Source organism: Orussus abietinus, unplaced genomic scaffold (genome assembly GCF_000612105.2).
Source record: "Orussus abietinus isolate OABI.00-Male unplaced genomic scaffold, Oabi_2.0 scaffold5, whole genome shotgun sequence".
Lineage (NCBI taxonomy): Eukaryota > Metazoa > Arthropoda > Insecta > Hymenoptera > Orussidae > Orussus > Orussus abietinus.
Genome location: NW_019394929.1, coordinates 790,683 through 815,652, shown reverse-complemented (window position 1 = coordinate 815,652; position 24,970 = coordinate 790,683). Strand labels below are relative to the sequence as shown.

General features: G+C 46.0%; 1 protein-coding gene across 4 annotated transcripts in view; it reads left to right on the top strand.

The window, feature by feature from the left end:
- The window catches only part of LOC105701271 (fasciclin-1), a 218,607-nt gene that overhangs the window by 169,126 nt on the left and 24,511 nt on the right, over positions 1–24,970 (top strand). For 3 of the 4 annotated variants that reach the window (XM_012427890.2, XM_012427888.2, XM_012427891.2), the window contains 4 exons: positions 1,571–1,667; positions 5,002–5,179; positions 5,256–5,416; positions 18,940–18,948. In XM_012427890.2, coding sequence (XP_012283313.1) covers positions 1,571–1,667; positions 5,002–5,179; positions 5,256–5,416; positions 18,940–18,948 — 445 coding nt within the window. The remainder of the gene's footprint in view (positions 1–1,570; positions 1,668–5,001; positions 5,180–5,255; positions 5,417–18,939; positions 18,949–24,970) is intronic. The other variant, XM_012427889.2, reaches the window with a different exon arrangement.

The following is a 24,970-nucleotide window of genomic DNA, read 5'->3' as shown; positions in this document are numbered from 1 at the left end:
TCCTTGCTGATATTCTTGAAGTATTAATCCTAAAAGCACGCAATACTAAGTTACACATATATCAGCTCTTCGTCCTCTTTTCATCTTTCCTAGATATTGGTCGTAATCGAAATTCTTTTTAACCAACCGATTCTTCTGGAAAATTGATATCGAGGCTTAACCTTCGGTCGATTTTCCTGCTTTTCCTCCTCTCAAGGGTGCTCGTCAAATCAGGAATCTCTGGACATATGCGTCAACGTCGGTCAGGACGACACCCTGAAGATGGTTTAACGGGGCTCGTCCTTTCTGGGTTTTACGAGACTGCGTAAACGCGACTCGAAGGACGTATTGCCTCGAGGTCGTCCCTGTACCTCTCGGTGGAAATCGCCTTTAAGTGAATTCGAACTCGAACTCGGCCGTGCGACAATGTAACTTTTCTCGACGTCCCTTCTCGGCAACTTTAGCACCTACTTCCTCCCTCGCCTGCCCTCTTCCTTCATCTCACCCTGCTCGGCCCCTTCCTCGTCACTTTCTTCGGCAGTTAAAGGTACGACCCCAAGACGACTGCTAACCGAGGAAATAAAACTCAAGTGAATTAGCCAGCCTCCCGGCGTCATCTCAGACCCACCAACATCTGGACCACCCTTCATTCGTTCGGCATCTCTCACCTGCTAGCACCTCGGGAAGTGGCGATGTGTAATTCACAGGTGCGGCTGGTTCGAGAGTTATTACACCAGGGACCCGTCCTCGGGAATTTAAGGACCCTCGTCTTCGGGGACCTCTTCACTCCACTAATCCTGAAACGTATCATCCGTTTACTCTTGCTCCGGAGAAATCGATTCGCATTTTTTTTTTGAGTAACTCAAAGCGCTGATAAAAAAACTGGGAAAATTGGCGCACAGCTTAATCCCGGGATAAGAATGGCAAATTATCCTCTGGCGAGGGCTGTGAATTTTCTCTCGGCTTGAAAAACTTACGCAGAAAATAGGTACGCAGTTTTCCACAACGAACGCGATTTGCCCCACCCCTGACAATTTCCGTCTGAATTATGTGTCAGCCCTATCGCTGTAAATAATGCGAAGGGCGCCCTCGCATGGGCCCTTCACCCCCGAAGAGCGAGGTTTCCTCACGCCCTGCTAAATTTATACCACGTTGGAGTTTCTCACGGGACTGCCAGCGCGAGTCTCGGGAAAAAAGCTGCTGGTTACTGGGAGAGAAAATCATTTCCGACCCTGACCCGCGATATTGAATGGCCGGCAGACTTTCATTATCGAAAACGGTGACTTTCTTTCTTGGGCCCTCTCCACTGGGGAAGTTGAGAGATATTGAGAGACACTACCAAAACGATAACCCCCATAATGACATGTCTCAAAAAACTTATTATCGCGTATTATACATCCCATACTAATTTCCTTCGCTGGGAAATCATCGAATTTAAATGCATTATTCCAATAGAGGCATTATATTTTGAGGTACCACAGAAGCGGTTAGGTATTCCTACTTCCAGATTTTTTATTCAGCCAACACGAGTGACTTATGCACCATGCTAATTTTACGATGCACATTGTTAATCTACCCATTATGATTTCAGAAATTTCCGGCAACGCGTCTTCAACACGAAGAAGGAGAACGTCTTCAAGGGCGAGGGACGTTACACTTTCCTCATCCCTGTCGACGAGGGTTTTAAGGTAAGCCTCTTAGGCGCCTTCTCTCATGAGCGATGGCTTCCCTCCCAACGTTTTTAATCAAGAATATGGGAACGATGCCGTGCGTCTGCGAGTCGTCCCCGATTTACGCCTCCACCCCAGGTTCCTGTTTCCTTTCTACGAGGAATACCTCGAGCGAGTCCTGGGCCTCTTCTCGGTACTTCCAGGACCAACGACGTCGATGTCTCAATGTCCCGGATAGAGCACCTCATCCCTCGAAGACCTTGATGAAGAGGCTCTCCAGGTCGTCCTGTCGGATCCTGCGTGATCTCGATCCTCCTGGCGGCTAATGAATTCCTAGGATCCCCGATAAAGTATCGCAAATCGATCGACGTCGAGTCCTGGAGAAACAAAAGGAGCGGTTCCATCCGTCGAAAGTTAGCTATTTCGGTCATTTTTAATTCCCCTTTTGCCAGCTACGTATTCATCACCGGTAGCTCCAGGTCCAATATCCGCAAGGACGCGCCTTTTCCGGATGATTCGTCGCCGGCTTCAGGACCCCTGGCACAAAAATCCGAGGAATCCGGACTACGGCGAGACAGGCGAAGCCGATTACGGGAACCGCGTCCCAAAGACGACGTTCCTCGACGTCTCTCCTCGTTTCGGGGCCGAGAATCCTGGACGCCGCTCCTCGCCATCCGCGGAATCCGCGCAAAGTCGGCCGTCAACGTCCCTCGGACCATTATAGGAGTTCCCAGGACGTTCCTACCTACGCGCCCCTTCGTCTTCGAGCTATTTCTCAAGTCGACGAGACGCGTCCTGAGACCCTTCGGTCCCTGTCTCCATCTTGTTACCTCAACGCCGGTTCTCGAGCCCGTCCCGTCCGAGCCCCATCAGCTGGCAAAGACAGACCTCGTTAGGGAACCTGCTTCGGAACGTCACTAATGTGCTATCAAATAAGATCTAAGTTAAACCATTTCAATTCATTTCGGCCCCTTAGAAATAAGGGATGATCCGGAGTCGATGGTTACCCTCGTGGTTCTCTTCAGGGTGTCTCTGAGGATATGCGTGACAATCCCTGATAACTGTATCCCATTGCGATCGGAGCCCTCCACGCAAAAATTCCTCTCGTTTCATGGCTGGTCTAGGAGGAAGTGGGAAGACCCCACGCGAAGCTTCTTGAAACGTTAAGCTCCTGAAACTTTAAACGCGTTTAATATTTCAAGGGTTTCACGAGCGACGGCTGCAGCTCGTCGCTGCACATAATTCAGGCGGTTCTTCCGCGTTTGAACCGTGCTTATGCGTATAGATTCCGCACGCCGACCCCCGCGTTGTTCCAGGATTCGGTGTCTGGTAGTCCTCGTTGTAATCCTGCCCATTTCCCAGTCTTCGGGGTGTAACTTTAGATGCCTGAAGAGACGCGAGCTGCATCGGGTTAAACACAGCGGAGACGTCGGAGTGTCTGCGGATTTTCCCGGAAATTCAACTCCTCTCCTTTCCCCATTTTCTATCATTTTTTTTTTTTTTTTTAAATAAATTACTTGACGCCATTTCTTTAATTTCACTCGACGATTTGCATCAGTCGATTGCAACAGACTTCGTGGTTATCCAGATTTATTCCTTATTGTTAGTGTAAACTCGACTAAGCCGGTCAAACGATTGTTAATTGATTAATCTCATAATTTATTAAGCATTGAAAATGTTTTTTTTTTCGTCTCGTCGCTTAATATTCAGGTAACGTTTTACCACGGATATGAATTTCCTAATTTCACCCCGAGGACGTGTCTGCACTTTGGAGGGACGAATTTTCTCACATCCTGCATGAACTCCACCCTTCACTTAGCTTCATCCCCGTCAAAGTGACATTATCCCACAATGTGCCCGTGTCATGAGCTCCCGAGATGTACTCAAAACACGCTTCTGTAAAGGAGCCTCTGAAAGGGCCTCGCCCTTTATGGGGACGTCAAACCATCTACGAATCCCCCATTCACTGCACATGCACGCAATTACCCCCACCCTCCCGTTGGAAACTCCTGGAATATAAAGAGGGATGCATTAAACAATCTGCATAAATTTCTCCCCACCAGTAAAATAATAATCCCACGCCCTTAACCATCAAAAAATAAATAAATACCTCCAAACCATTTCCAAGGACCGCGGGAGCACCCCCTGCCAGCCAAGAATATCCCCATAAAAATTGCGGAATTTATAAACTTCATTAATAACTTCCTAACTCTAATTGTTTCCCCTTTGGGGAGATATTCTATCTTATCGCCTGGTCAGGATTCCCCTTTAGCAGATATAACGCGAGCTTTAGAATCGCGACAGAAATCCAGGGGAATTTTCCACCCTCCATATGTCCCCATATCTCCACCCCATCCGAGCAGCTCTGTCCGAAAACGCGTGCATCCCCCGTGGTCAAAGGACCAGGGTGCAAAGGAGTGCGTGAAAGGACCTCATCCCCTGTGGAGGATCTCTCTCATGGTCAAGGTGCTCGCACGCACGTTCGCCCTGGTGTCCAGGGGTAAGTTGCGTTATAAGCGAGGGCCAGAGGGTGGAAACCACCCTCTTTGGCCGGACATTCTTCACGGTGGAGCGACTTTATCCGTGCAGCTGGAGCTAGATGCATAATCAGTCCTGTCGGTCGAGGGTTTCGGGGGTGGCTTTGCTCGGCTCGTTGGCTCGTTGTGACGTAGAGCACCCTTTTTCGTTATTGGCGTCTGCGAGGCTGTTGCACCCTCTATCCCGCCCTGACATCCTGGAGGTCCTGGACGCGGGGGCGGATGAGAGACGGAAACGGCGTGTAATTAATGAGCACTGTCTTGTCGGTAAGCTAATTAAATATTTGCCCCCGACGCGCCTCGGGCTACGCCGAAGAGTCTATTACACCCCTGTGGCCCTAGCCCCTCTCTGGGGTGCCTCTAATTGTAAGCCAGCGAGAACCTATCGGCTCCTCCGCGAATGAACTCCCGCCATTCCGAACTGTGCGCCAGAGAACATGGACACCTTTGGATACCTCGCTAATTGAATTAAAATGTAGCCTAAACAGTGGAAAGGGGTGAATCGGGGTGGAGGGAGACTTAGTATCTCTGGAATTATCGCCACCGGGGACGTGATATCTTGCAAGGAGATGTCGAACGAGAGCTGTATGTTTACCAGTATGAGCGAACTTCTCGAAAGACATTGACATTTTTAGAAATAAAAAAAAAACACTTCATAGTCGCTCGATGAAATCGGTATTACGAGATGTCTCGTCGAAAATGTTAAAAAGACCTGTTTGGGGCGCATGATAGTCTTAAGTGCCGGGAGGGTTAACGATTGTGGTTTACTATCATCGACGATAGGTGAATTAAATGGATCGATTTTTTTATTACAGCCTACGCCGCGGCCGCGGAAGGTCGACGCTAAGGTGATCGATGGCCACGTTATCCCGAATCATGTGCTCTTCACCGCACCGACCCCCAATGAGACCCCATTCGAGACCCTGGCCTTCTCGGACAATCTCAAAGTCACCATCAGCTTCTCCACCGAGCACGACGGCAAGGAGACGAGGAGTACGTTCTTCGGATCTCGAAGGACTTGCTAGATTTCCTTTCAAATTATTTCTTACCGATTTATCTCGAATTTCAGCTTACGTCAAATCGAACACCCTGCTTGGCGACAACGACCACGCGACGGGGGTTGTTCTCGCGGAAATTGTCAAGGCCAACATCCCCGTACGCAATGGCGTCGTGCACCTCATTCAACGACCCCTCATGATCGTAGACAGCACCGTCGTGGATTTCCTAAAGGTCAGTGTACATCTTCAGGGTGGATTGACGGAATGATCTCGAAACCTAGTCACCAGGAGATCGTTAGGCGATTATCATCGGGTCGGATATAAACCCGATGACTTCTCGTTCGCCAATCATCGAAAGTAAGACTTCTCCAATTTTAACGAAAGATGGTTGAAAAATGACAATTTAAAAAATGTTCCGCTCAAACGAGGTCCATTCCACTCGGATTCTTTCTGGGTGGTCAAAATGTCATTGGGAAAGGGTCAGCAAATCAGCTCCCTCGTTCTTGATTTAAATTCGAAAAATGGTACCAGGTATACCTAGGTTCAGCTAATGTCGTCATTTTTTATTTTCTAATGAAAATCTAAAAATATGAAAAAAATGTATTTGTTGAATAGGAGCTGGGTGTTCATACTTCGACGCAGGGTATCATGAAAAGCGACCTCCTATGTTCTGCAAAGTCCGGCCTCGACCAAGGAATAAAGCTATTGCCAGAGACATTCCTGCGCGACTTCGTTTGAAACCTGCGAAAGCTTTTAGACTCGACGGGGTCAGGGGATGATGCCGAGAACTCGAGAGCCTTTCTGGCGGTCTCTTTCTCTCTCTCTCCCCAGGCCTGTCTTTTATCGATGTCGCTTTGACGAAAGTGCGAATACTGGCCGAGAACGGAAAGTCGAGCTGGTCTGCACCGTTCTGCCGAGTTAATGGAGCACTCGTTCCTTGTGCTTCTCTGCAGCTTCGAGCCGCCACGTCCGACCTGCTTCCTCTTCGGGTCTTTATGCGAACACCCACGAAGAGCGCCTTTTTTTTCAAAAGCCACGGATATTTACATTCAAGGGTCTAATAATTATAATCGTGAGGGGCCCAGTTTCTCTCTTTGCGGCTCTTAAGGGACTCCCAACTCGGAGATTCGCGGTTAATACATGTACCCTATAAAAAAGTACCCCAAACGTACTTCACAATGTAGGATATCACTATACTATCGCTCTTTATATATGTTCATAACGAATACTATCTTCGGCAACATCAGGCGTCTCTTCGGCATTATCTTTAAGATGTTATCAGGGATCCTCTCGTTCTCACTCTGCACTGAATTATTTACACATTGTGATTGGGGGGTATCGCTTTTGCTTTGATTTTTCTTAGAATGTGATTAATTAAGGTTATATTTATGGATGTTGGAAATGGTCGGACGCGGTAATTTCCATTTATCGTTCAATTTCCCATCGCAGGATGCCCTATCATTCGTCATGCCCCGAATTACGAGTACCGGTGACAGGTGACAAGTTTTCCTCGCGAGCCGGAATTTCGAAGGACGAAATGAAAATTCATGGAGCTCCACGGGTAACCTTACGGCCCTATCGCGCGTGTTCAGGCACCGAGATGTAATGATTTTAATCTTCCACGGAGCTCGGCTTCATCGCCGACCCTCGAAGATCCAGGATAACTCGTTTAGTTAACCGTAATGTCTCTCCTTAACCTTTATTCTTCGCGCCGTTACGTCGTCGCTCCTTTACTCTCCCTGCTTCTCGAATTTAAAGCCAAAGCTGATCGTGCAAAACCCCCGCGCTGAAAAATCCTTAATCCGTCCACCTGAACGCAATTAACAGATCCCACTAAACAACAAAATCCCTCTTCACTTGAAATTCCCTGCCAAGGAATTCTAAAAACGCAAACCTCCATTTTATCGATTTCCTCCACTAAGGAAAAAACTTTTAATCCAAAGAATAATTATTTGACTGAAACGTTTCTTCGGAATCGCGACAATTAATTCGGGTTTATTCGAGTTAAACCTCATTGAATGAATAAAATATTCCCTTGGCTCAATGAATTTTTTAAACGGGGTAACGTCTTTAACTCGAACCGAAAATTCAATTCTACGTTCTGCTGGAAGCGCGTTTTTTTCTTTATATATTTTAGTCGGGTACCGGAAGGAGGGTAATTCATCTCCTAATTGATGATCTCACTTTGGAGTGACGGAGGAAAGAACGATTCGCGCGGCAAATCGGCGTTCTCGAATTAATCCCACTCCCAATGCTAATTCGGGCCTCCGAGCGATAGGTGCCGTTCCGTCCGACAAATTCATCGATATTCCGGCAATATCGATAAATCCCTCGTCAAGGCGTGTCCGATATCATCGGGCTCGCGTACGATCCCGCGTACATCGATTTAGCCAGATCCTCCGTGTGGAGTACACGTATTGCGGATATTTATAGGACACTCAGGATACGACCAAGATGTCCTTTGCCCAACGGGCCGTATTTCACGGAATATTACGCGATCCCAGGCCCTCCATCCGAGGCGCCAACTACCATTTCCTATCCAACTCGTAAATCGGATTAGACAAAGTTCCCACGATGCTCGTTCGCAGTTATTTGGTCGCATCGGCAGCCAGCTAGATGCGACTCATTTCCCTGAGCGTCACTATACAACTATTACCTCCAGACTTAACGATTACATCGAGGATTATCGCGATAACCACGGAACTTCCGGTCGAAAAGGCCCTCGAGGAACCCAAACTTTCGGGGATCGGGTTAAATCGAGCAAGCCATTTTCGATCGATCTAATTTCCGTACCCGGTATTCACTTAATAGATTGTGCAGAAATTAAACCAGTCGTTGAGTCCTCGTGAGAAACATCCCCTTATGCCGATGGGGTGCTGATTTCTGGGGAATATTAAATACGGTTTCATCAACTATGGCGGAAATTTGGAGGAAAGCCGTATTCTTTTGGGGAATTATTACCGGGCGATTTGATCTTCTAAATTGATTTAACGTGGTTGCACGGGGTGCAATTTGTTCGTTAGGAGGTGAAATTCTTGAAATTCTGGAGAGGGAATTTCTTCGCCCGATTGCGTTGGAATTCAATTCGGAGATTGTGTAGGATTTAAAAATGGGAAAGAGATAAGTATGTAGTCTCTCTCATTGGACCTGGATTGTTGATTTCTACGAATATTACGTGCAGCCTGATTAGTTGGAAATATTTTTTGGAAAATTGTGCTCTTGAATTAACGTGAGGCAATTTAAAGGAGAATATGAGAAGGAGTGGCCACGAAAGTTCGGATTTGTTCGTCAGGTTGGATTTCTTGAAATTCTTCCGGTCGACGGAGTCGATAACTGTGATAATGCCATCCCCTCGAAGAGCCCCGGAAGTTTCGCAGGCCGGGTTAAGTCGAGCAGGAAATTTTCAATCGCTTACACCCTTCTTGATCAGTTCGGCCGTTTCAATCTCGGGGATTCACTTACCGAGTACCTCGTACTTCGTTGTCGATGCTTTACTATCGAACTTTTACGATCGTACTCGCAGGCTGCCGACATCCGTTGAGGCGAAAGGATTCTGCAAGGTATATCCTTGCTCGTTAGGACTTCGGACTCCCTCCTGGATTTCTTCGATCGTGATTCGCACCTCTTCCCATTTTCGCCATACCTTTGAAAATCCTTTAAATCGCACATAAAGTGGAAAGGATAAAAAATGCCGAGCAAAAAATAAAGCCGAAAGAGACGACGGGGTAGAAGAAGATGAATTCTTCTAAATGATTTATTAACAGCTTCGAAATTATGTCGGCGTTAAAAATCTCTAAATTAGGTAATTTTATTTTCTGAGGAGTTACCTTCGGTTTAAAACTTGTCTATTGGGAGTCTTTGAAATGCTCTTTTTTTACGTGGCATATTTATTTGATTTCAGTGATCTATATGGAGTCCCTGAGTTTTAAAATGATCTCGCCGCGCTTGATTTCATCCTCGCGATCACCTTTTGCCTCCGTCTCGTTGCCTTCAAGTCCGTGGGGAAATTCGACTCTCACCGAGCCGACCTTCCCGATTAATCGATAAACCGATTAATCGTTCACGCCTGTACCCCTGATTACACCTCGCTCCCCGATCTTCCGGGATCTCAATCGGGGAGCGCTTCTTGCACTTCCATCCAAGACGTTTATCGCTTTTCGCCAATTAATCCGTTTACTTGGCAAACACATCAATTCTCACTTACTCCGTATTTGCACTCCTCTGCTGACCAGAAACTCCCGTAAATCTCAGTCCGGATTCGTTATCGTGGAGATTCTCGCCTGGCTTCATGAAAAATAATCCCATACTTCGCTCCTCAGTCTCCACAATTTCTCATGATGGACCAGAAGTGCATATAAAAGAATTGGGAGCACCTTGAGTACTCTTAAATGCACCGCATTTAAAGAGCCATTTCTATGCACGCGTCGTCCATCGAAAGAAGAATAATAAAATATCCGACATAACTCTACGAGAGTGCAATTTCGTTTTTTGATACATATATAATATTTCAGATCATTTTTTAACGCTCTCAAGTGCACCGCATTGAAAGGGCGATTTTAGAGAACGCAGGGTTTATTAAAAATAGGTAATAAAACTAAAATCAGGAATAATTAAAAAATAGATTTAAACAGATTCTGAGATTGGGCTCCAGAATTTTTTTGACCGATTCAGATTCCGAGATTATCGGAAGACCCCCAGGTCCGGTACAAGTCCATCGATTAATCGACTTGTCGATTAATCACCCCGACAGGGCCGGTTTCAGGGCTCTTCCGTTTCCTTAATCGGGCGGCACTTCTTGCACTTCCGGCGGACGTCGGAGGCATTTATCGTCCACATGAAATGTGCCCTCCACCGACTAATCCGTTTACACGTAAAACACACGGGACCCCGTTCGCCTGTATTTATGCCGGGGGCGAAAGCTCGCCCCCCGCGAACTTTAGCCCCGACTATTCGCCGGTGGAAACTTTCCTGGACTAATTCGCGCGTCTCTTTCCTCACTTTGCTCCCACTTTCCCGACTCGTGTCGCCTGGAATGAAATATACTGATTACCAGAAATATCTGAAGTATCCTCGAGTGGGCCTGGAGGGGAGAAAGACGGTCGGGCCAACTTCGTTTCGGGAGCAAATAAGTAAACCTTTGCAGTTTGAAGGAAGCACTTTTCGAGTGTGTCGGAGCGGAATTTCGTTTGAATGCTGCGGAGCTTTCGTCGAGGCTGGAGAAGATTGACGTGGCGATGTTACTTGGCTTTCAGCTCGTCAAACACAAGATGATCAGGCAAGGGTTGCCGACTTCTCGAAGAGAAGCTAAAGTGGTATTGGATGAGGTTAGAGGGTGTCTTAATTTTTTATTATTTTTTTTTCTTTAAACTCAGTAAGGATTAATTGAAATCCTGAGAGGTACGTCGAACGAGGAGGTGATTTGCTGACCCCAGAAATAATGATTACGCGAAGATGAGACATCAAGAAAGAATTCGGTGAAAAGTGTCGTGTCTGTGTGTACATCTCATAAAATGAGAAATAATTATCCTGAAGTGTTTTGACATTTTCAGGAATATTTTGGAGTTTTTTGTCTTTTTCTGTTAGTGTTGGAGATATTGGCGAACGAGGGAGTCATGTCAATGTCGATCCTGGAGGAAAGTGATCGGCTGTAGCTGTAATATCTCATGTCCAGGCCATTCATATTCGACTATCGATCACAGCGTCACGATCGATGATCTCAACACACCCGTACCCATGATTTACCCACACATGTCAAAAATTGTCGTTTGAAGAATCGCTATCAAAAGTCGCAGGGTCGCGACGATCTACGGCACTACTCGGCTATTGTGTCTGCACCGACCCGTAATGCGTGTCGGATCGAGGGCACCGATCGGATCGATTCGAGAGATCGATTACTGTCGGAAAGGAGGGAATTATTCCGCAGTAGCGAATTATAGAAAACCGAGATCCCTCGAGCTTGGATACAAGAAACTAATCGAGTTCCGCGTGAAATCCAATCACCTGCTCGGAGGATTTCTCCTTTGACAATCTTACCCTTCGTCGCTCGTCCTTTGACATTCCACCAGCGACATCGAGCTGTTCAATATTTCCCAAACGTACCTACGAACTCATATCCATACATTTCTTGAGGATAAATTATGAAAAACAAAATGAGAAACATCAAATAGTAAGGTCAGAAAAGCATGTACTCCATTGCTCAGCCGAAAAAGTAGCATTACATGGCAGGTATAAATTTGATCGAATACCTTCCAAATGATGTGCAAAATTATCTCCAGGTGTTCCACTATATCCGAAATGAGCCTCTAGCTTTTCGATTAGCTTTGATCAGCCTACCGTAAATACAGGTCTGCGTACAGAGCAGCGCTCAATTTCATCGATACCTATTACAAAATGCGCGTCATATGGAGCGCATATGTGCAGAGAGGGACAAAATTCGGAAAAGGGGGAAAATGGTGGTAGAATTTTTCCGATTTTGAGCGGTCGTCTCCGTCTCGGCCGATTTCGATCCCTCGATCCGAGACGGGTTTTCCGTGTGTGTATGTCTCTCTGTGTATCCGTATGGAACGCTCTTTCGTCAGGGATGGTCGTAGTTCCCGAACTAGTTACCGTGGAATTGCACTTTGCGAAGCTTTGCCAACTACTTCGCGAGTACCTGCTCGAGGTGGCTCTTGGACGGAACTACCGCCATTCCTGTCCGTACTAATCTCTTAATTACAGGTGTGAGCGCGCCTCCGTCTCTCTCGCGCCACCGTGGCCAAGTCGGTGGAACACGAGAGAGCCGAGGAAAAAAAGTGGAAAAATGTACGGAATGCGGGAAAATGTGTGATGAAAGGGAGGAAAATTTCGAGAGGAGCATTCGGTGTGTGTAGGAGGGCGCAATCCGTGTTCTGCCGTGACACTGCACCGCCTTCTTGCGTCTCTTCACCGCAGATCTCTGCCTCTGCCCGCAAATTCCCTCCTCTTTTAGAGTTCTCTCGTCACCCCACTCGTCTGCGCTCTTTTCTGTTTCGCTAGACGTCTCGCTCGAGCTCGCATACATCGGTCTACATACTCTTCTTCGATACACGGAAAGTCTCAGACCTGCGGTCAATGCGAAATAAGAGGTCTCGAAATCTTCTCCCGGTCGTGTCATCAAAACCAGAGGATCCGTTAAGACGCGTGAAAATTTAATTTTGACGTTTTTTAACAGAACAAGGAATATCCAGGAGTGGATAGGTTTTTCAACCTTCAAGGGAGTTTTTTGAATTATTGTTACAATAATGCTTGAGATGGATAACTCGTAGAATCGTCGTCGAGCGGATTTCTATTGTATTTAATGTCACCTATTTTTATTTTAATTAATTAAAATTATTAAGTACCCTTTGGAAAGGATATACGACCGAGCTTGAGAAGACATGATTTCGAGACCCGAATTTTACCGGAGTCGCGATTTGCAAAAATGGCTTGGAGTTTGAAAGTCACTGCTGATTGAAATGTTCGGTCACGTGCCTTTAAGGAGAAACGGTCAAATTGATGGGATTTTTATTAAGCCTTGGTACATCACTGGATACATTTTCAGGAATGACATTCAATGATGACGACTGGTCAATCATTTATCCTGCGTCAAAATGGAAAGTTTCGAGGAAAATGAAATGCGAAAGCGACTGGAAAAAAAAAAGTACCATGGAGCTCGCCAATCGTTTCCACGCGATGCCAAACGGTGTCATCGTTATTAACGGCTGCAAACACGGATGACGAACCCACCCTTGTCATGTCGAATTAACGTCAGTCCATGCGAACACGGGCACTTCTTTTCTGTTAATAATGCGAAATCGATGAAAGACGTGTCAGGCCGATATTTCGCTGGATTACACGAGGGCACATAAACTCGCACACGGACACACGGGACACGAGAACAAGACCCTACGTGAAATGGACCAACATCCATACACGCAGACGAAAATGGGTCACAAGTACCCGACATCTTTGCAAAAGTACACATGAAATGAACTGACATCCTCCGAAAAAGAATACACACGAAATGGAGCAGTTTCTCTGCAAGAAATATACTCGAGGTAGCCCAACACCCTCACAAGGAATACAAAACAACCAGAGTATGTACAAAAAATACAGAAAAAGTGTACAACACCTCTACAAGAAATACATAGTCATGAACTCGTAGCAGCCATCGAAAATTCCCTGCTAGTTGGTACAATATCCCTAGTAGTGCCCAATGGCTACTTTCCCCTATCTTTGGAGTCACGGTAGGTCTTCCGCTATCACCATGAGAGGAAACGATACCATGAAATATATATATATTATCCCTCTCGTATGGTATTGACACGATAAGATGTATGCTCAGGAGAGTTCGTCACGAGAGTCGACCTGCGATTAAATCTGTACGTGCACCTGTACACCCGTACCTGAACTCGTGTACTTTGGTCCTCGGTACCAAAGTGACGACCTCGTCATTACGGGGATTTAATGCGACCTGGGGCTTGAACTACCGTCGTAAACCGATGTCATTTTTAAGGGGGTCCTTAAAGGCCCGATGATCCTTCCCTCCCGTAAAAATGTAACACCTGAGTTATGGGGGACTACCGTCGCGGGTACTTTTTTGCGAGATTAATTTGATTACAGTGGTAAATGGCCATGCGAAAATATCAAAGTGCAAGAGTAAAGTGTATTAAGTGAAGAGTGTTTTTTTTTTCTTTTTTCTTTTTTCTTTTTTCCAATGGTGAAATGAATTTTCGAGCCTCGTGGGAAAAATCGAAATTCGGCTTCCGGAATTATGGGAATGCTTGCGATCGGGACTCGTTGCATTTACGAGCACGTGATGCTGCATTTAAGGGAGATGAAATATGACTCCGTGCTTCGATAAATAAAGCCCTGGGTAAATGGCAATAAATGCGGAGTTACGAGCGTTTTCCGTATATTTGTGCACAGTCGTGGCCATTTTGTAATGGAAGCGCCGAGAAGAGTATTTATTGTAGAATTGTTAATCGCGTTCTCGCGGTGCACTTGTCACGTGCCCATGTGGTACCGGCAATTAATATAAGGCGATATTATCACAGAAATTCTCCGCGATGCGACATGGTAATCCATTACCACGTGCCATAAATTCCTTGAAAGTAATAATTAAACTTCGATACCACGAATCACCAGGAGCGTCAGACCATATTAAAAATATTGAAATTCCCTTATTGTTTAATACATCTCTTTAGAATCAATCGATTCCTGCCTGCCGTGAAAATTCTATAAATAAGTTACAGTAATTATACAGCCGTCTGCAGGAAGTACAATGACTATTCATATTCAGTTGTCCAGCAGTTACGAAGAGCCCGGAGCGGTTTCCGCAGCTTTCGCTTCCTGCGAAAAATGCTCGCGAGAAAAGGGGAAAGTTCTCCAGCCCCTTCACCTAGGACTAGGTGAATCGAGGGAAAGTCGTCGGGAAATTCGAGAGGGAGGGGCATTAATTGGAAATTATGCGAGGCAATTGAAGTTTCGCGGGGTGGCTTTGCCATCCGCGTTTTCTCCGCGCTTCCGGGGAACTCGATCAGGCGGATCTCCGGGGGAGGGAAAAAGCGGAAACTCCGAAAGGGGGAGAAAATTTTCCGCGGTCGGAATAATCGAATCGATGGGCGAAGGAACGTGCGGAATCCGTCGCCGAATGCAAACGCGCGGCCTCGAACGGAAGCGACGGGGAAAGTTTTCGGGAAAAAACGAGGGGAGACAAAAAAAAGAGCGGAAAAGGGGGAACGTTCGATCGTACACGAGCCGCGTCGGGATCGCCGACGAATTTGGAAACTCATTGAAAACTCGAACCCCCTGCGGAATTACTGCGTGGCTGCGCTCGGCTTCGCCGTGAGTAGCCGCGGGTTCGCCGGATTGAAACTTGCGCGAATTACAGTCCTACGGATTACATCGTATTTTTACGGGGGCGTTAATGCCCGGCGAAACTATCTAGGAAAATAGGCGACGATAAAAATAATCCCCCGGGACCGCTTCCGGCGTAAAATCATTACGCACGCGCGGTTATACGAGTACTTGTTCGCCGTCTGGCATCGTTTGTACGATATAATTCCAGGTTCGCCATATCCTAGCCGGACTTGTACACATCGACTGATTCTGAAATAGCGTAGCACATTTCAGAGCTGAAAACTAAACCGGCGGAAACGCCATAGTAAACAAGGATCCGCAAACTCTTCGCGTCCGGCGCCGCCCCGAATTTCATCGCGCTCCCTATAATGTCCTATATTTAAACTGAACTCCGAAACCTATCGTAAATATACGAAAACAAATTCATCGATGTACCGATGATCTGCTAAATAACCCCGATTACTTAATCGCAAGTACCCCTGCGTTTGCATTTCCTCAGATCGGCGGTTGAAGACGTAAATCGAAAAAGTCAATAATTAAAATCCTGCAGATTTGTTCTCCCAAATGGTGATACGCCAGTAAAGATACATTTGTAGCACTAAATCCAAGTAATTGGGGCGAGATTGCACTGTAGCGAAGGGTTAATCTAGCGGTTAATTAATTTGTTCTGGGAAAGCGTCACCGAGTAAATCGACATCCATTCTCCAAGATCTTGCAGATTTGTTCCTCCAAATAGTAATCAGCAAATAAAAATACATTTGTAGCATAAAATCCCAGTAATCGATGCTCGATTGCATTTTAGCGAAGGGTTAATCCAGCGGTTAATTAATTTGTTCTGGGAAAGCCTCACGGGGTAAAGCGACGCCGCGTCCGTTCTCCAAGATGGCGGCGGCCGCGGAGCTCGAAGACTTCTCGGTCCCTTTCCGCGGCCGAAAATGGAAATAGCACTCGATTTTCACGCCGGTTCACGCCCCCACAATAATTCGCCGCGTTTGAAAGCGGTTGTGCGTTCGGTGGGTCCTGTTTTGCCTCGATGCGACGTACCGGAAGAAGCCGTAATGAAACCGCGCGCGGCGTCGGGGGGTGGAATCTTCCGGGGCGAATTAACGCCTCGGGCCACGGACTCCACGGATTCGAGAAGGCATCCTGATTTCCCTCGGAGCACGCGGAGATTAATATTTCTCTGTGCACGGTGGGTCAAAAGAGGGGCCCGAATAATAGGGGAGGATTCGCGATCGCGCATGATCACGGAAGTCGCATTTCCTCTCAACAATAACGATCTTTAAAAATAATTCATTCTATCGGAAAGTTCAGCCAGTTAGGATAAAATGCCGCGACGTAAAATTCCTGTAATTTATTCATGGAATATTGTCGGAGCACCAAGTTCACGGGCGCCGATCTCCCTATCAACAATGATAACCTCCGATTTAACCGTACTTTTAATTCAACAATCACGTTAAATAAAATGAATAGGTGCAAGATAAATGGGTCATCGAGTTTTATATCGGAAATTTTCTTGGGTATTATTTATGAAGGATTAAAGTGTTAGAGATCCTCGGATAGGCAGCGTGGATTAAATCGGATCCATCGATCGAGAGAAGATCCGCTTTTATCGGACGGTCGGCGAATCGACTCTGGCCGATTGACGGGTTCTTTAATTAAATCGTCGCGATTCGGGGCCGCGGCGGCGATCGATTCGGCTATAATCTCGACCCGGCTCAAAGCCCGAAATTTCGGCTTTAATTAGTGTTTGATCGAGGATCTAATTAAAATCAATAACAGCTCTGATTGGTAACCCGCATCCCTCTAACCTGTCGTTCGCTAATCCGATCGTTACTAATGCAGGATTAGCGACGCCTGCGACTCGCGATGCACTCGCGCGTACTCGCGGGTACTCGCGATGTACTCGCGCGTACTTGCGATGCACTCGTGCACACTCGCGCGAGCGAGTCGCGCACGTAAGTGCCGCGCTCGGTTAATTAGTCGGCGGAATGCAAGCTCGATGCGGACGGGCTGTCGGCCCGTTTGTAATTTGCACACGCGGCCATGAGCAACAATAAGCGAGTTTATAAATATTCACGAGCGAGCGCGTCGCGCCGGCTGCTCGCCGCCGCGGATTAATCGAGGAAATAAACGCTGCGGAATCCGCGCGATTAATGCCCGATTTGGGAGCGAGGAGATCGCCCGCCGTCGATAAGCGATCGGCTAATATTTTCGCCCGGGCTAATTTATTTATTGCTCGCCCGGGTGGGATTAAGTTAACGAGCGGGTGTTAACGCCTATATGAGGCGAACCGAACTTTTATGGCGATTCGAAATTGGCTGTGTCTATGGAAGTTGCAGGGTTTTTAATATTTAATTACAAATCGTTGGTGTTTTGTGCTAATTTAATCATCTGGCCGTAAGCAATAATTTTATGATTGAAATAATTGCGTTTATACGAACTGATGATGAATGAAAGGCATTTTTCATGATCGTTTCTCCTAAGTAAATAATTATAACGGATATAAATTGTTCCTTTTTGAGTTATGTCGTGATTTTATTAATGCAAATGTAGTCGATTGTCGAGGGAAAATATGTTCCCATTTTTTTTTTCGATTTTATGCTCACGTTCTAAGTGCATTTTCATTCGATCAAAGGATTAGTAATCGAAGAGATTTTTTTTCCTGGCTACGTGCAGTGGTTTGATGCATGTAAAAAAGGAGAATGGAAAAATTGTATTTGCATCCTGTGTCATTCGGAAAGAAATTGTCATACCCGGAGCCATATTTCGCAAAAGGGAATTCGTAACTAGGCTTTGATAAACCCAGGTATGGTGAAGAAATCTGAGAGCTTTCCAGGTTTTGCAAAAAGCCTTTTACCCTGGGATTGAGTGCAGCAATTGCACTTGGATTGCTCACAAGGAATGCATTATCGAGCATACAGGACGACCAGGTTACCGACTCTCGAGACGAAATCTCCCTTATCACCGCATCCCCGTAGTTATACTGGAAGGACCCCCCCTTAGACTTTGGGATTTGACATATTAAGAAGCAAGTTCTCTTTTCGACTTTTCGCAAGCTCATCCCCTCGCAGCCAACAGAGGACACCGACATGTCGCCCCCAGAACTGCGCACACCCCATTAACCCGAACATCCCCAAAGAACACACGTGACTCCACCACCAGATAACGAAATTGCATCCCCGGAGTCGTGATAAGCCTGATGAGCATTATCAACAGGCGACGATGCCGGGGGGGAGATTCGAGAAAAGCGATTTTAGAAAATGAGCAAATAGCTCCCAGGCACACTTTTCGTTGCAGACTCCGAAACAATGCACTTTGCAAATTGAAGGGCCAAATTCGTCGATACTTAATAATACCCTCCCTGCCGTATATGCGCATTACCGCATATTAACGGGTTACTGCACCAGCCGAAATTTGCATCCGGACATTTTGCCCCCCTCAGTCGCTACGTACAAATTGAACGTCACTTTAAATACACACGTGCATTAAATATAGAATAACGAGACGGATCTGCATACGTCAGTTCAGAGTCTGCAACGCGTACTACTTAATGATAAGACCATTTGAAAAATGCCGGCCGATACTGGTTGCAGTAAAAAGGTCCTGGTTGTCTACATTTTTACACGTGTCGGTGCAACAATGTATCAGCCGTGCATCCTGGTCGGTCCTTTTGCGTTGCTTTCCCCTATTTAGCGGGTCGCGGGTTTCCAAGATGTCCTTTTCGACGCTATCGCGGGGAAACAAGTGCAATGGACACGACAAGGGCGCAAACCCCGACGCAGCATCACATATTCCACCGAGCGAGCAATCTACCTAATACAAATTACTGTTTCTTCTGTTTTCTGTTCGCTTCTTATGTTACGGACAACCCCTGGTTTCTGGTTTCTCGTGCAGTCCTTCAAGGTAATTCGCCGGCGCGCGGCCTATTTTCTCTAATCTACCTCACTTTCTCTCTCTCTCTCTTTCTCCGGCCCCATCTCTCTATCTCTCTCTCACTCTCGCCGAAGCATCTCATCCGCCTCCATCTCCGTTTTTCATCCGACGTCGCCGAGCTCTCCCGCTCTCCTCACTATCGCCCTCTCCTTTCTCTCTTCGAGAACTGCTTCTCGATTCGAGGACGATCTAGAAAAGATTCATACTTATGCTTCCTACTTTCGCATTCGTTCGTTCAATTCACTTACGGAGTAATTAATATCTAATTAAAATTTGGTGCCCTCTGTAAAAAAAAAAAAAGAAAAAAATCAATGATGAGATGCATCGAGACGTGTGTTTCCAATTTTGTACACGTGGTCAGTAATAACAGTAATAATCAAATTGAGCTTGAAATTTGGATTGAAAGGATGTTACGTATTGTAATCAATTTTTTTTTTATTTTAATAGTAAAACAATGCCAGGATATTTTCACGTTTTGGAGCATATGCGATGATAGTTATTGTTTGTGTTGGTATATTCCGTTGAAAAGATTTGAAAGGACGAATGTGAACAAATTGGCTCATTAATTATTACAGATTTAAAGGCGATTCGATGTACCGTTTATACGATGTTACAGGTTTAACAGTCGGATATTAAATTGCCACGTACTCAGCTTTGTGAATATGGTATAAGCATTTGCATGTTTACATATTTATTGTAGCATATTCACACCTAGTGTACAGCTTTGTGGTGAAGGAGTGACTGTTAACAATTAATACCAGACGAATGTTGAATCGAGTAGACGTTTTACTCTGTAGATACGTTTGAATAATTGAATCGAAAAGGAGCATTTCGTCGTCGTCTCTATGTCCTCCCTGACCGATGAAGACGAGTCTTGGCAGAATCTTTGAGCTTTGTTGACATTTGACACGCGAGAGAAAAGGAGAAGGAGAACGCAAGGGGGAGAGAGGGAGACAGAGGGAGAATCGCGCTCGTTGTGCTTGTCGCTCTGTCATCGTGCATTTTGTAGTCAGTGTATTTGTGCTTCCTGTGCTCGTCCTCTTTCTTCGACGCGACCACGCGCCATTTTCGGCGGCCATCTTTCGATCGGTGACATCAACGCGTTACTTAATCCGAAAGAAGTCCTCCGAATTTCGACAACCCTTCCCGCGTCACGTCTAAAACGAATTGAAATATATTTCGGCAACTGTCATCCTACTAATCGTACCGGAAATAAAGTACAGCGAACCTTATCCTTTTTCGGTAATCATCGACAGTGTCATTCTTAATACATTTTGTTTGATGAAATTGTCAGCTCTGAGAAGCAGGAATTTTACCCTTTTTTCACATGCCTGGAAAAAGCGTTTTTACGCATTGTCAGGATTGCTGCCTAGTTAGGACGGGAATCTTTATTGTAATGTCCAAAATGGCGGAAAATCAGACGCGATGAGGAACGTCGGCGAGGTCGCTGAAGAATTCTCACAGCTTTACACGTAGAACTCACGTTAGATATGCATGCTAGCAATCGGCGCCGTGCACCGTATTGCACTTTCCGGCTCGTTGCACCGTTGCATGGTCGTCGTCCACGTGTAAAAGCTAGGAATCGAGCAGGGAAATGAATTCCGGGTATCAGGAGGGATTTTCGTACCGAATTCCGCGGGTTCGCGCGCCGTTCGGGCCGGAAAACTCCAGCCTGCTTCGGCGACGAACTCGAGCGAGATATATTCGAGATATCGAAAAGCAAATACCCAATATACCTAAAACTCTACCCGGTAATATCGCAATTCGTATCCTCCGAACAGAGAATAAAGGACGCTTTGATCCTACGCCGTCCCTCGACGAGGGGAAAAAAAAATTAATCAAATATTCATCATTACGATATACTTGAAGAAAAAACAATGGAAACTTTTTACGGGTCATTCTTGGAAATAATCTGCGAAGCGTCCTTTTTTTCATAGGTATATATGTGCCATTATTAGGAAACATATTTTATTGGAAGGAAAAAAAGGAAATCTTTCCCTGCATTTCATTGAGTCTGTCCAGTTGTGTCCTCGATAAGATTAAACGTGTTACAGTTTGAAGTCTGATGTAGATAATGGTACTGATTCGAAAATTACTTTCCTAATTATTATTGGCAACGCCTTCTGTAACTTTAAATTGTATTTAAGGTCTTAGGGACCAAATGAGCCGCGAAAAGGAGGGCCATTTCAGACCTTGTCGAAAATGTTCCCCGAGAAGGCTCGAGCGAGTCTCCGGTCTTCGTGGTCTCGCCATGAAGGTGGAAACGAGCCCGAACGAGGATCATAAATTTCATCTTCACCCCGGGGACTGTATTTCAGCGGGGTGAGAATCGCGACATTATTTTTTCACTCTCTCGCCCCGCCTTCCCTAGGACTGCGGCGATATATTGCGACGTTTACGATTAACAGTCAACTTGGGGAAAATCCGACATTGGTCAATTTGTCAGTCCTGCGTCGTGATAACTCTGGTCTTTACCGGTAAAAAAAAAAGTGAGGAAAAAAATAAGTGACGTCGGAGGACCATCCCCTATTTTCGGAGCAAGGCGATTTCAGCGAGTACAAAGTGAAAGTACGATAAACATTTTTTTTTTATTATTCCATCCGGACGCGGAGGAATATTTCAGATTTTTATTTAGTTACACGGCAAGGAGTGGGATCTCAAGAATTTCACGAAGCATCCTCTCACGGTTGAAAATTGTTATTTCGAGTCAAGCTAGCCGCGCCTGGTATTCCGGAAATAATCACCCCTCGTGGCGGAATTGCTGGTGGAAACGTGAAGGGCGGGGTAAAAAAAAAAGAAAAAATAGGAAAAATAGACAGGACCAGGGCACGCACGAAAGTTCATCCGCGAGTCCCGCGGCGTGCGAGCTCGTTCTGGAATAAACTTCCTAAAAAACACTAGGCTCAGCGGCGTGGCCGGGAACGTAAATATTTCGCCGTTTTAACTGGGCGTATGGAGCCTGCAATTAACATTCAGTAGAAAAGTGCCATCCCACCGTTTGTCCTCGGCCGGTGAATTAGCGCCCGCCTCCGATAAACAAAGCTCTAATGGAAACCCGGCGAAAAGCGAAGCAGAATTATTTCCAAAATTCACGTCCCATTAATTATATGCGCCGCTCAAACCTCGTTTTCGAATCCCTCAGAGTTGAAAAATAGTGCCTTCAAATCATCACGACGGAAATTCGACGTGAACTGCCCCAGAATTTCCCCCCAGCTGATAATATCTAAATAAATAATTCCCCCATATCTCCCCCCACATCCCAAATTCTTGAGAATTTTTCTCCTAGACCAAATCCCAAGAAAAAGGGTATACAGGAATTTTTTTCAAAATAAATCAAGAATTAATCAACCCTCTTTGGCGATATCGTGGCCCGAAAGTGTGGGTAGGACGATCGATCAAATTGCGGGGGAGAAAAAAATGAATGGCGAAAAAGACCAATTTCGAGATTTCCTCCCAATTTGGCGAGGCAGGGTCCCCGACCCAGGGGGACGTCAGGAGGAATTATGAAAACCGAGGAGTTATGAATTTGTAACCGGATGGCTCGTTAGCGGGAGTGCCGCGTAGGTGAATCCGCGAGCCGGGGGTGGGGGGTTGGGGTATCGTTAAATGCAAATCGTTTTCATAAAATTCAGACGATAAAGGGCTGGCGGGGGTCGCGGGTACATACGCGCACACGATGGCGTGTAAAACCGTTTTACGTCACGACGTCGGGGGCGAAAAGAGCTTTATTGGCTGGCGGACGGGCACAGGGGTGGCGGGGCAAGGCTTTGCGAGGGTGGCTTAAAAGCCGAGGAAAAATCTCATTTCGAGCCAGTCGGTCAACGCTCGTGTAAATCGTTAACCGGCTGCCTTTCGCGCTTCCCGGGGAAAAACGATCGATTTCCACCGCCGCCACTTTGCGAGTGCACACCCGAGAGCGGCCGAACTCGATTCCGAATTATTTACCAATTTAACCCCCCTCCCCCGATCCTTTATTTCCCTTGATTTCCCGTGTTATCGCGAGCGGAGGATCGGGTCTGGAAACGAGAGAAAAAAGGGGGAAAACGAAAAGCAAATTCCTAACCGGAGCGCAGTCGGTTGGTAATTTATTTACCGGTTTGAGAAATAAACATACCCCGCCCCTTTTTTTTATAAACTATTCGACCAGAGGCTGGATTAAATATCCAGATATTTTCCGGGATTTTCGGAGTTGGTTTTTAGGGATCCATTTATGTGGAGTTCGATTTCGGGCAATACTTGCTGACGAGGGGATTTTCATGCCTGGAGAAATGCTCGATCCTGGTTACGCGAGCTTGCCTTTCGGGAATACGGGTAATACGATTTGCGTAATGATGTGTCCGCAGTTCAAGTGCGTCTTGCAAACCTTGATCCAATTCCGCGCCTTCGGTATTTATTCGGAATTCCGCGGAATCTCGTTATCGTCGTCGCGGGAGGAGTGTACGTACTCTTGCAAGCTATCGAAACTGCAATCGGTTTAGAGAAATGCAGGGAAAATCGCGTAAGGTTTTATTTTATTTACCTGCTTCTGGTTACGCGATAATGTTAACTGGATTTCTCGTTAATTTTGGGAGGTTTACTCGGGGCGGGAAAAATTTGCGTTCAAAGGGAAGCGAGCTTCGACGCCGTGGGGAAACGTATCGAACTTATCGATCTTCCGCTTATAGAGCCTCCCGTAATCTCCTTTGTAACTGCGCTTCCGGAAACTCAGAAATTGATATCACGAAGCTCTCGCGAGAAGGGTTTCCGCCGAGCTTTGCGGGAGCTCGGCGTTGATAGGTTACAGGAACTTAGATGTAACCTTCGACGGAAGTTGATTCGATACCCTTCCGGTACATGTCAGAGTCCTAAAACGTCGTAAAGGCGAACACCACTGGCAATGTCATCCTTAAAATTGGTAAAAAATCAAGCTCTATCGTTCGAAATTCCCCTAAATTTTCCGAGATTAGCATTCTGTCATAATTACTCAATTTTAATGCAACTATGTCTACACCGTTTATCAAAAATATCGACGCTAGGAAGAATTCAGGCCGCAAGAAAATTATTGCACGACTTCCGATGGGCAAAAATATATTTCAGGGGAAAAAAAAAAGAATGAAAGCGGAAATATGGTCCCTTATCAAATCTCGTTTGACCGAATGCAATTTTCCCAGTCAACAAATGGCCGCCGGTCCAGATATTCGCGAGGAAAGTTCCAGCCCGTTCTTTGCATTAAGCTCGGAGAACAAGGAGAAACTAAGAAGTCCGAAAGTTCGCCCGATAAAAAGTCAGTTTCAGACCCCCCGAGGCATTTATAGGATGAGCTAGGATTTCGAGCCGAATCAGATAAAATTGGCCATAAATTTTGGCCTCCCATGAAATCCCGCCAGTGCGTGAAATTGTGCATAATGGCACATTAAAAAAAAAAATGCACCTCAAAGACAAATATTTAAACATCCCTCTTTACAATGTTCCATGACCATACTTTCTACACGACTGGGGGGAAAAAAAAAATCCAGGAATATCGAGAAATTTTGGGCTAAATTATATTATTTATCATTTTTCCTTCTCTCGATATGAGTTTTGAGAATTAGTCTGGAATATTCTTTGGCCTCGGCTGACAATATGAATTTTGAATACGTAGTCCTCGACAGACGCCATCGTTGGGGCGATACGAGCGCGAAGTCGCGATATTAGCCGTAAAAAAGGAAAGTAGGAAGGACGACCCTTAACATGCCTCACATATCGATTCGTAACGCCGGTATATTCGGTTAAACGGTAAAGAGTAACGGCGAGCGCGCGTGCAAGCTTTACGAGGGAATTAAACCGGGGCTTTAAAAGCGACTGCCATCGTAAGACCCGGAAAATTGATGTACAATTTAATACGCGTGTAAATCTCCCTACGATGCACCGGCAAATTCCAGCATCCTTTGGATGTCCTTTATTAAGCGGGCCGCTCGGTTTTATTATCCATATCCGTCGAATATTAATAAGCCCTTGCCAAGGAGAGTAGCCG